Source organism: Lates calcarifer, linkage group LG17 (assembly GCF_001640805.2).
Source record: "Lates calcarifer isolate ASB-BC8 linkage group LG17, TLL_Latcal_v3, whole genome shotgun sequence".
NCBI lineage: Eukaryota > Metazoa > Chordata > Actinopteri > Centropomidae > Lates > Lates calcarifer.
Genome location: NC_066849.1, coordinates 18,794,807 through 18,807,628, shown reverse-complemented (window position 1 = coordinate 18,807,628; position 12,822 = coordinate 18,794,807). Strand labels below are relative to the sequence as shown.

Sequence of the window (12,822 nt, the reverse complement as noted above, 5' to 3'; positions counted from 1 at the left end):
GATTAGAGAACAACAGCACTTGAAACAGGATACAACTAAATTTTGTCTGCACTTTTTCCACATTATTTTATTCAGAGCAGTTGCTCTAAAGGACATTCAATATGCCAACATGGCCGTATCCAAAGATCACTGATTGTGGATGTTACACTCTTGATAAGATTAAGCACAGTTAATTAGATTTTGGCTCAGAGGCCCAGGCTTGAGCTGCTGACAGGCCCATTAGTGTCTCTATATTCAGACCTGTCATCAGAACCAAGTGGACGTGACACAGCAGCAAGACAGAACTCCACCTGTCAGCGCCTGATATGTCCCATCTGGGCTCCTGTAAACAGGCTCCATGCAAAGCGAGCAGCCATGTGTGCCGCCCAGCTGCCTTCTCTTCATACTGTCTCAGAGATCTGATTAACTTACTAACTAACTAATGTAAATTTCTGTTTTTGTGGGAAATAAATGACTGGTTAGTGATCCACCTGACTGCTTTTTGTTTAGATTACAGCTTGTAAGCAAAACTACCTACAACCTTTATTATATAATTCATTTTAATACTTCTAAGTAACGACTTGTACTTGCTTGTAAATACTATAAACTAAACTATAAACACAGTGTGCTTGAACATCTTCAAGCTAGGAATCCGTGTAAGGAAATCAAATCAAAGTCAGCAGTTCTTGCCTTTGCTTTCTTTTTCCATCTTACCTCATTGGGAGTACCCTAAAGCATAAAATAAAGGCTACATAAACTGAATGGTGATACAGTACAAGTAGAACCATTCGTCTTCCTCTCATGTCAAAAAGAGACTTTGACAGTATGAGAGTATGACATTACAGCATACTGATGGCTTGACTCCAGCCTGGCACAGTCAAGTCTAACCAATCTGCTTTGATATTTTCCTTCCCTGCTGCCCAGAAATGGGTTCAAGCTTCCTTTCACACAGTTTTGTGAACCATTTTCCTCAGTTTGAGGTTGTGTGATTGCCCAGTCTCACTTTTTAAAAGCATGCAGATGAATTAACTAAGGCAAATTTCCGTAAACCCCCTCACCCCTCCCCTCGCCTTCTCACTGCGTCTTTCTGCGAAGAAACCTAAACTTGAATTTGTCAGCGACCAAGTGCCTCAGTGAAGCCTTACAACCCTGCACTTACTGTAGAAAAAGCTTGTATTATTAATTTAAGCTAGCCTGGCTGTATTCCCCTGAGGATGTCGGTTTATTATCTGTAGGTCAGCAGCTCTCTGTCTGTCCTTTATAGACGGATATGTAAATAAAACACAGCCGACTCGTGTGGATGAGCACCTGTGTCCAGAGAGAGGAACCCGAGAGCAGGAGAAAATCAAAGCTAAGGCAACTCCAGTTCGGCCCCAAAGCCAATGGATCGGCTGTGCGTATCCCTGAATAATTCATGCTGTGAATCATGTTTAAGTCATAAATGGGATTACAAATTTACAGCAGTTTTTCCGTATGTCGTTCGCCAACAGGCCGAGTGGAAACAAGGCAGAGACATTAGAGCACAAACCTGCAAACGACCAACAATTAATTAGTTAGTCAGTTGAGTTCAAAAGGACCTGCGGAGAATTTTCACTTTTAAAGGACATAATCTGCATGTTCTCCAGTCTCTGGAAAATCAATAATATCAGTGAATTGTGTCTCAATTTTGGTGAATGCAGCCTGTGCATCTTAGATAAAACATGCAGATTAAATAACACTTTGTGTTGTTGCTGCTGGTCGTTAACAAAGCTTTCTCTGTCTTTTGCAGGAAACACCCGCTGTGTTCAGAAACTAAACTGGCTCTGAAGTCAACTTTGATCAGACTCCAGCTGAATTATTGAGCATGATAGTGCATGCAACACTAAGTCTATGAACACCGCAGTCCTTAGACAAAAGAAGATGGTTGGTGTTTGTATTACTATTTGATTGCAGAGTGGTGTGTGTGTGTGTTTTGTTTTTTATTTTTACGCACCTGGGAGAGCTGAGAGATGAACATGTCCCATGATGCATCAGGAAAACAGAGATGGAAGGGGCAAATGAGGAGAAAGAGAGACAAATAGTTATTAGATGATTAAAACAATGCATTAAGCACTATTATTTTAATGACACAGCGATCCATCCTGTTCCCAGTTCATGAAAGCTTTCGCTGTTTTCAACACTGGAGCTTTGTTTCTGCACAGCAGGAGCAGTGATCGCAACTGAGGGCTGAACAGACAGCGAAAACAAACTGTATCAACAGAGGAAGACAAGGTCAGAGTCCCGTCCACGCTGTTAGACTGACAGGTGATTCCTGGGAAACACAACAGCTGTGAGTGCTCAGCCACAAAGATGGAGACAGAATAATATTTTTTTGTTTTTTTTTTCATCAACAAAGTAAAATACAATTAATAGAACATTAAAAGGAAGAAAAACATCCACCTCAATATGACCTGCGAAACAAATGTGTATATGAGGATGAATACCTCAAACCCCAAAGCGGTAACATAAACATTTTTCGGGGTCCTCCTGAAAGGAGGCTTGGATTGTAATCGATGGGATCCCAGATATTTAAAATATTAAACAGCTTTCCTGAGAGCTTTCATCATGATGTCTCTGCTCCACTGTTCGTCTCTAGTACATCTACACTGTTTACTTATTTATCCATGCGTCAGTCCATTTGCTCTCTTAGCTTTATAAAGCTCCCGTTTCCACACACTGTGTTTGATCGAGACCACAAATCTGCTTCATTTATTCATGTGTCCATGCATCAGAGGTACATGCTTAGGCTTCTCCTGAGGCACCTGTATTCTCCACTAAACAACACACACAGACTGACACATTCACTTATTTTTTTGTTGGTTTTAATGCCAAGTCTGTGGTTTAAAATATTGATGACTGGCATTTCTGTCTGCCTCTGCATAGATACCATGTATGGGAGGAGAAAAGCTCCAATCAGCAGGTGCAAACAAATGACAGCTGTTACCTGTCAGAGGAGGGACACAGCATCTGTATCCTGCTGTGCCAAGATGTTTTTTCAGCTGATTTATGGACAGAGATGTTATTTCTTCTATAATGTTTTATGCATTCATTTACCCTCACCATGTAGCTCAGTGGTTTCCAACCTTTTACTGTTTTACAAACACCACAAGCCAGTGAGATGAGTTCAAGTACCCTTTCATTAACACCACATATGCTCAAGTTGTGTTTGTTTGAACTGATATTTTTCTGTTTAACACCATTAGCTGTATAAAGGTGGATATTTTTACAGTAATGTTTTCACACAAGACATAGTGATCCTGGTATTGTTGATGTTAGGCTCTGTCACCTAAACAGCTAAATCTGAATTTGTACTGGCACCATTTTGACCGGGAAAAGTTGGAGATTTCAACTTTTTATGCATTACTTTAAGTAATCTATTTTGACTTGTCCTTCCAAGTCGTCTCTAGTTTTTCAATCGCAGCCTCTAATGTTAAAAGAATAGTTTGGCATTTTGGGCAATTCGCTTATTTGCTCTCATGCTGAGAGTTAGATGTGAGGATCTCACGTCTGGCCGGTAAATATGTGGCACTGACCTTCTCACTGACTGAGCTCGGTGGGAGGTCGCGTCATGGATCAGTCAGCCCATCGTAGTTGGTGGTTTACTGGTTATTGGGACAATAAACAGACTAAAGGTCAGACTCCCACTTATAAAACCAAATGGGTGGATCTGTTTAATGCAATTTTATTAATTCAAATTAGCTGAGTCTTTCCATTAACCCTCTGATAACTGCAGACGTGTGGAGACAACCAGTGGAGAACGAACCCAGGACATAACGGTTTTCATTTTATACTTGTTATGTCTTTCTTTCATCTTTGCATTAAACATGCCCTCCTAATCATACTTTCTCTGGTGCTGTTACAGTAAACTGAATAGCTCAAAATAAGTAGTCACACAAGTGAATATTCATCTTTAAGTTTGCAGTTTTGCAGAATTCACTGTTGCTTTAAAAAATTACTGTCACTCTTCTGTATTTCTTCTTATCTTTCTGTAACAGGCAGGAGCTTCAGAGTTTTCTGATCCCTCTTCTTGTCTAGTAATAATATCTGAGGTCATATTGTACGGGATGAAATTACAACTGGAATTCCGTTTGAAGCCACAAATGCAGGATGTTTCACAATTGCGCAACTTCCAGAAAGAGAAATAAGAATAACATTAAAAAAAATAAAAGGATTTTTTTACTTGCATACGAGCCTATTCTCCTTACTGGAACATATAAATAAATTATTTAAGCAGAGCCAGATGAGAAAGTAGTGATACAGCTGTCATGGTCTGGTGGGCGTGTCGCTTTTATCTATCCTAATATTTCAATATATGTATCACAATTTCATCTTGGGAAGAATTATTTAAAAAACATTTGAGGGCTTTTGTGTTTTAAAATATATAAAAGCATTAATCCTGACATGGTTGTGGGTACAGCTCCCACTGGGACCACCAATAACTCATTTTTTCTTATATATATATATATATATATTATGTTTTTTCTTGCATAAATCTGTTTATCATCTCTGCACTTGTCTATTTGACAGTTCTCCCTGCTTTGTTCTGTTTGCCATTTGCCATTTTTATCTCACTGACTTCACCATCTCCTCCTCCATCTTATCTCTGAGCTCTGCAAACAAGCCTGAAAGCTGAAGCTTCACTGCCTTGCAGATCCCCTGCTGCCAACCACATATCACACTTAGAATATGTGCTCTGTAAAGCCCGAGGCTGCATAGATACAGCTCTGCAACGCTGTGGATTGGTTACTAACCAGGGCTGTTACTGACCAGCTGGAGGTGATACAAACCCTACTAACACGCTGGGTGAAGGAGAAAATACAGTATGTGACACTGCGGCTTTTCTCAAGCAACCAGCATTTTCTCTCTGTTCGCTAGTTTGTTGTGATGTAAGCTTCACATATTTGGCCGTTTATGCTGTATTTTTTCTTCCAGTGTTATTACAAAGTGGCCTTCCACATTTAGATATATAAAACCCATATCGGCCTTAATGGAGCTCTTAACTTGCATTATAGCCTCTTTGGATTCCATCAATACTTGGCTGTAGTTCATACATAAAGCACCATCATGTACTCACACACCATAACAGTTTTGCTTCGATTGGGTATTATTTCTGTATCACACAGGTTCAGATACTCAGCAGTGAGGTGTTTTACAAGGTGCAGGGCTCAGTCACCAGTGAGAAGATGTGATAATAACCACAACAACCTACAACACCTCTGTGTTTACTGCCTGACATAAAAATCAATGACTGCTGTATTATGGAGAAATCTGTACAGGCTGCCTGGCTGCCTCTGACCCTGTCTGACTCTGGTTGTCATGGTAACATTATGTAACACCTCTGCTTGCCCTTGACCGGTCACTGACCTCTGACCTCTGTGTAGTGTTGAATGTGTGTGTTTGTGCACCAGTGGTAGAATGTAACTAAGTACACTTTAATTTAGTTTTAAGCCACCTGTACTTTACTTGAGTATTTCCATCACATCACATAATACTTTGTTCTTCTACTTCACTGCATTTCAGAGACAAGTAACTTTTTACTGCACTAAATGTTATTCTAACATGTTATGCTAATGTTACTAGTTACATAGTATGTTAAGATTTTATTCAACTTAATATCAACTTAAATATAACTTATGGTGAATTTTTATAGAACAAACTACACAACTGTATATAAAACAGTTCAAATTAGCTGCAACTCGCTGCAACTAATGCCTCAGTCATAATTATCCAGTAGCAGACTGGGGTCATTTACTACAACAATACTGAGCATTTTTACTTTTGACACTGTAATATAAATATTTTACCGATAATACTTTTACTTAACTAAGAAAGCAGGACTTTTACTGTATGTGTTCTTACATTGCAGTATTGCTACTCTAACTTAAGTAAAAGATGAAAGTATTTCTCCTACCACTGGCTGTGTGACATGCAGGGGCAAGAAATTCATTTCACACGAGTACAGCTGGCTAGAAATGCAATATCAGCACAGAACACATGCAAAACAGGTTCAGCTGCTTTTTTTTTTCAAAGAATGTCTTGTCAGTGTTTGACACATGCTTTCCCAGTTTTTGTCTATGTCTATTCCTGATTTCTCCACTTTGCTTTTCTTTACATATTTTTTTAAACTGTTGTTACTGTTGAACAATAAAGCCCTTTGTAACAATGTTAACTACCACTACAGCTCTTAGTACAGGTAAAGGTAAAGACCCATGTCATGTGATCATGAACCTGATTCAAGGACTTTTATTTTGTGTATTAATCCCTGTCCCTGTCTCAACAATATAACATTTTTACAAAATTTATGAACATTCGGATAAGAAAGTATGTTTTTGTCCACTACTACTACTATTAAGAATAATCAATAACCTTAACAAACTGAACAAAGACCTGAAGTCTGAATCAAATTACAAATGTAGTTTGATTAAGTGCAAAGAATGTAGAGAGAGTAGAGCAACAGTATTCACCTGTTTTTGAGAGGTTTCTATCCCAAAAATCTAAAAGCTATGAAATCCAAAAAGACACTGGATACATTCAGACTAAAGATGGAGGCTGACTGAGGGAACATTACTAATTAATTTGACCTTCCACTCTCAGGTCTGCCTTTGTGTAGCTCAGTCCAGCATCAATACTCTGAGAAAACTGATATAAGTCCCCTGGCATGGTGAAAAACAATATTTAATAAAAGTTTATCGATAACTGTCAGACAGTTTGAAGAAATATTGTTCAATTTCTGCTCTCGACTTCTCGCGCTGTTGACCTTCTCTGTATTGACGCTCGTTTTTTTTGTCGTATCCGCGGCTGCTTTCTCTCGGCTGTGCTGGATAAATGGACAAGACAAAACATCAGCTCTTATCTGAGTGTCTCAGAGCTGAGGTCGAGGTTGGCAGCGTGACTCTGCAGTCTCTCAGACCTGCTGAGTGGCTCTTTGTTAAGACTAATACACAGTGCGCGCGCGCACACACACACACACACACACACACACACAGGCATTACCAAGCCTTTTACTCTGTTTTGAATCTGTGTCACCAACAACAACTAAGCAGACTCTTAATGCTAATACTCAGCTCTGAGGCTTCCAAAGAGTTTATATGAGACATTGTTTCCTCCATGTTTGTACAGTTACATCACAGTCACATCCTCCCAAACAGAGTGTGTACTGACTGTGTTGCTATTGTTGATGTCTGTAAATGTCAGAAAAACTGGCCCGGTAAATATCACTCTGCATCTTGTAATGTCATCACCAGGTGGCTTTTGAGTGGGAGAAAAGGTGAAGGACAAAAAGTTTCTGCTGCAGGCAAACTTTCACTTCTCCAGCTGAACCTCACAGTTATCACATCCACCAAGAAATCACATACGCTGGCAGGATAAAAGCTGGCCATTGTCCTTTCGGCAGCAGCAGCCAGATTCCCTTCAATTATAGATGAATCAGCTGCACTTCCCTCTCTCCCTCTCCCCTCCATCTCGTCCTCTTTCCTCTCCATTTTCCAATCCCTCATTCTTCTTTCTCTCAGTCCTGGTCATTACTGCCCCTCCAAACACCTTCAGTGACAGAGTCTCTTTCTGCCTCTCATCTCCATTTGTCATGCATGAAATCTTTTAATGGAGTTAACCAATGGGAGAAATAATGGAGCGGCCAGATGGGGATCCATGTAATCCCTGGCGATTCTGTATATGTTTCAAATAGAAACACAGCCACTAGGGTTCATTGCCATGTTACTGCTCTACTGTATTGGCCTGCAGGGTTACAAACATGTACAAAGTCCCTCCAAGGTCAAAAGTTCAATCTCTAAAACCCAAACCTTGTACATCCTTATCAAAGGCCACGCCCAGACCTAGGCATATCATTTTTTTCTTTTTTAAAATCATATTTCCTCTTAAGTCTGTTAAAAATTCATCTTCTCATGTTATATTTACATTATAACACCACCGGTTTTTACATCACATCAATATTCCAGACATCAAACCTCATTTTACTCCCTATATAAATAAATTCACTCCAAATATATTTTTTTAAATCATATTTTTCTTACACCTCATTACCCTAAATTCAGTAAACAGTAAAACTATCTTCCATGCAGATAATCAGATTTTTATTTAGTGAAGTTTGCAGTTCTCTGCCATCTGAGAAGTCTCCCATCGTCCCATGACCGTGGAGGTGAAAGAGCCTCTTATGTGTGGTGCCAGAAGCGTCTCAAAACTCAATTTTAAAAAAAATCCAACAGTAATGTGTCTGTTCAGGAACAATGTCCCAGTTACGCAGGATAATCCACAGACCCCTCTTGGGAAAGTCTTTTTGTGTTTTTTCTCCCCTCCAGGAAAAAATACAACAAACTACTCACAATGAGTTTTTTTCAGAGAGTGAAATTCCAGCCCAGCAAATGAAAAAACTCTCATTAGATGATTTATTATTGTGCTATAAAATTACTAATAAATTAGCATACCAAAAATGCATATATTAGGATGTAAATGTTCTCTAATTTTTCACTTATTTTGGCTGATTAGAAGCTGGCGTTTACAGAGGATGAGTGATCGAACTCTTTGATATTTCTGTCAGATTGGGACAACTTTTTGGAGTGCGGGGAGTTTCCTTTTTCTACCTGGGAAATCTTGCCCAGATAACTGAGTGTGTGCGTAAACTAGACTCACAAAAGTTTTATGAAAGTACAACAGTTCTTTACCTGTGGTGCTGCAATGTTGAGCGCAGGGTTGGCCAGTTCAAACCGCTCCTGGGATTTCTCCCTGGCAAGACGGGCCACTTCCTTCACCTCTTTAAACTGCTCTGCAAACTGCAGGAGGAGGGAGAGAAGAGACCAAAGTCACACTCGCTGTGTGCCAAGATAACCTGAAAACTCATCACTGCAAGAAACACGCACTCGTCCACATCTTCAATTTATCGTCCAGGTGCCACGACCTCTGACCTCAGAAATCTAGTTAATTTACTGATGCAGCTCTTGCAATGTAATTAATTTAATAACAGCTTGTGTTGAATGTGAAAATAAAAAAGCTGCAATCTTGGAGATAAATAAATACCACGAGAGCAAGTGTCCTGTGAAATCTGTGTCATGGTGAGGAAAAGATAAAGTGTATTTCCATATGTGTGATGGAGACATTGTGTATGTGTTGTAAGGTGTAAATATAATCCAGCTGCATCAGACGCTGATGCAAGACGTGTTAACACAAAGTGAAAACAGTGCCTTGATCATCACATCTCTGTCCTCTCCTGCTGCATAATCCATCTACTCTCTCTCTCTTTGTAATAACTAATAAATGAAAGACTCTTTGAGGTGTTTTGTTTATAATGCTGAGTGATGTTTACCTGCTGCAGCTGCTGCTCTGTGGAGAAGCCCAGGCCGTAGACGGTGTTGGCCCGGCTGTCGGCCCACTGGCCAAACTTCTGGGAGGTTTTGGTGAAGGTCATGTTGGGGGTGATGGTGCTGTTGATGATGGCCTGGCACCACAGAGAATAGAAGAAGTAAAATATGGCATGAATAAAGTAGAATTACCACCTTGCAGTTGTATGCCTCAGCCAATAAAGCTCATTCTGACAGAACACATATCCCTACAGACATTCTGGATATATTGCATCCACAATGGGACAGATGGTCACTGTGACCTTTTCACCTTTGACCACCAAAATCTAAGCAGTTCCTTGAATCCAGGTGAACGTCTGTGGCAAATTTGAAGAAATTCCCTAAAGGTGTTCCTGAGATATCGCGTTCAGCTGATGAACACCTCCAGTCTTGACTGTTGCCGGCACAGAAGAATAAAAAGCTGATAATTTATCCTCGTAGTAAAGGTGGGATATAGTTATAATAAATATATGATATAAATAATATAGTATAAATAAGAACATAGGGGGATATTAAACATGATACACTGAAATTTGACAGTGGAGGATATTATCTATAGGGGATGTAACCGAACATAAATGTGATACAGATAGTTTCCTCTATGATTTACACTCCATTAATTCTTACTGTAAACACAAACTCACATATTCACTCCAAAACATATACAATTTGTTTTATTTGATTTGTTGTATTTCCTTCAGTAAGATGTCTCCATTTCATGATTTCTCCTCATAACTCAAGTTCTCAACCAAATATACTCCTTCAGTATCTGTGATGAAAGTGCACTGACTCTGATTCTAACTGGCTGGCGTGCCGCACGTGTACTTGTGGACTGTGGATCAGACACGTGCATTTATCAAACTACTTCACACACTGAAAAAGCCTGTTTTCAAGAGAAGGTAATTTTCAAGGACAATGAATTCACAACACCACCGAAGCCACTGAGGAGGAACATAAGTAATTCCTGCCACCTTTAAATGCCAAATTCATTACAGCGCATTGTTATTTTTCATTTGTACATACTTGACCAGAAAATATGTAGATTTTCATCTGATTATCAAGAGGCCGACTATTCACTGAGCAGCAGCTCATTACAGTAAACAAGCTGGTGTATTTTTAAGATAATCATTCGTACATGATTGTAACATAAAGACAACAAGTTTAATAATTGTTATGAACATCTATTGGAAAATTTGCTGCGTGCAGATAAAGACAAAATGTCTAAAAACCAGGCCAGAGAAAGAAAGAGAGCTAAGTGAAAAAGTTTGTTGTGGTGTGCGATGATCTGTTCAGTAACTAATCTCAAGTGAACAGTCTCTTTAGTCTCTTCTCCAAAAGCCTCTGGTCTCAGTGCAATAAATTGGCACAATTGGCTGATAACAACAAAGAGCAGTGTTTTTCTCTGAGCTTCATTTTGATGCTAACAAGATTTCCCATCAGTGCTGCGACTCCCAGTTGCTTTAATGTTGTTGTGGGTGTGGCATTACCGATGTGGATGTGTTATAAATATTCTGCTGACGACGTGCATATTTCACAAATGCATTCCCACCAACAACTGCCACATGCAAATAGAAGAACATTTCTATTTCCATTTATTTTAAGAATGTCAGGATGGGATGCAGAGAGGGGGCTGAATCAAATGAAAGTCAGGAGAAAATGATACTAAACAAATGAAGACCATACATAAATACAACACTGAAACAAAAACTCACTGCTGAGTTCTACGGGGTATACACCAATCAGCCAAAACATTATGACCACTGGTGGATGAAGTGAATAACACTGATCATCTCATTATAACATAATGTTCTGCTGAGGAATCTTTGGTTCTGACATTCATTTGGACGTTACTTTGTCACCCTTTGTACCACCCACCTAAACATTGTCACAAACCAAGCACACACCGCTCCAATGGCAACAACACTCCCCAATGTCAGGGGCCTCCCCCAGAAAGGATAATGTTCCCACCACACCACAAAAACTGCTCAGAAATGTCTCCAAGGAACACAGCAAAGACCCACAGCTGTTTACCTGGGCTCCAATATCCCCAGATCCCAATCTGATTCAGTACCTGTGGACCTAATATTGCATAGGTCCCCCTCATACTGGCAAAACAGCTCTGACATGTTGGGGCTTGGACATGGGATCTCTGAAGATCTCCTGTAGTGTCTGGCACCGGGACATTGGCAGCAGATCCTTTGGGTCCTGTGGGTTCCATAGGGCCTCCATGGATCTGACTTGTTCTGGATCATCCCACAGATGCTTAGTCAGATTGGGATCTGGGGAGTCTGGAGGCCAGGTCAACACCTTGGGCTCTTTGTTGTGTTCCTTGAGACATTTCTGAGCAGTTTGTGGTGGACATTATCTTCTGGAGTGACATTGGAGTGTTCTTGACGTGTCTTGTGAATATTAGTGTGCTACATGACAAAAAGAAATGAATCAGACAAAGTATGAAATGAAAACTGTAAAAAATCATCATCAACAAAAAATCATTTGTTAAATTCATTGATAAAATAAATAAAAATACAGCTAAATACATCAATGAAAAATGTTGACAAAAATCACTGTCATTGAATGACAGAATATTTGGTTTTTTGTGTCTTGACCTGAAAATGTCACCAGATAATATGTGTACGTTGTATGTCTCCCAGGGAAGAGAGTCTGCTGCTGCTCATCAACAACTCCATGCCTGCCACGCTCTAACCTATGAAAAGCTTACATTCCCCTACCTTTGTCACCAGCTGGTCCCTTTCTGACCTTTCTCCTGCCTTCTGTCTCTTTAAACCACGTTGCACTCGTGTGTGTTGGGCTCTCACCTTAGTCCCACCCACGCTGATGATGCGGTAGACGCTGCGGCTGGCATCGTAGAAGAAGGACACGGTGACGGCGTGCTTGCTGGCCGGCAGCCAGTTGCGTTTGGTGGCCGGGTCGATCTGGAAGACATGAGCTCTGGCGCTGAAGATGGGCTGCTCTCTTTAAAACACACAAGGACAGAAAAACAGACCATGTTAACTTCATGTTACTGATGATCTATTGTTAAAAAGAAGAGGAGGGGAGTTCAGTTGTAGTAGTAATCTTCTTGTCCTTACTGAACTTATCTCAGTAACATTTTCTTTTGAAAGCTAATTTCTACCTTTATTCTATAGTGAGGGCAGCCCTAACTGAAATCCTTTTGTATAAATGTAAAAAAACGTGTTTTACAAATGAGCTCAAACTAAAAAGTATGAGCTGTTATTTGGGTGAGAAAGAACCTTTACTTTTAAGAAAACCGACAATATACCAGATTTAACATGGATAAGATTGAACAAAAGAAAACATAAGATAACCACACATGTGTAAGTGCACACGTATAGCCTTTCAGGACTGCACCTAATTTGTTTAAATGTTGTGCTATCAATCATTTTCTAACCATACGTGTCGCTTTCATCATGAGGCCAATACATCACTTCAGTCAGACCTTTCCATTCACTCAGCT

At 39.9% G+C, this 12,822-nt stretch overlaps 1 protein-coding gene across 1 annotated transcript in view; it reads right to left on the bottom strand.

Annotated features, from left to right (window-relative positions):
- LOC108902769 (homer scaffold protein 3) overlaps positions 1 to 12,822 on the bottom strand; it is a 49,115-nt gene that overhangs the window by 18,432 nt on the left and 17,861 nt on the right. The window contains exons 3-6 of the mRNA XM_051077159.1: positions 12,164 to 12,320; positions 9,314 to 9,445; positions 8,676 to 8,783; positions 8,595 to 8,603 (exon numbers count right to left, since the gene is read on the bottom strand). Of these exons, the coding sequence (XP_050933116.1) occupies positions 8,595 to 8,603; positions 8,676 to 8,783; positions 9,314 to 9,445; positions 12,164 to 12,320 (406 nt within the window). The remainder of the gene's footprint in view (positions 1 to 8,594; positions 8,604 to 8,675; positions 8,784 to 9,313; positions 9,446 to 12,163; positions 12,321 to 12,822) is intronic.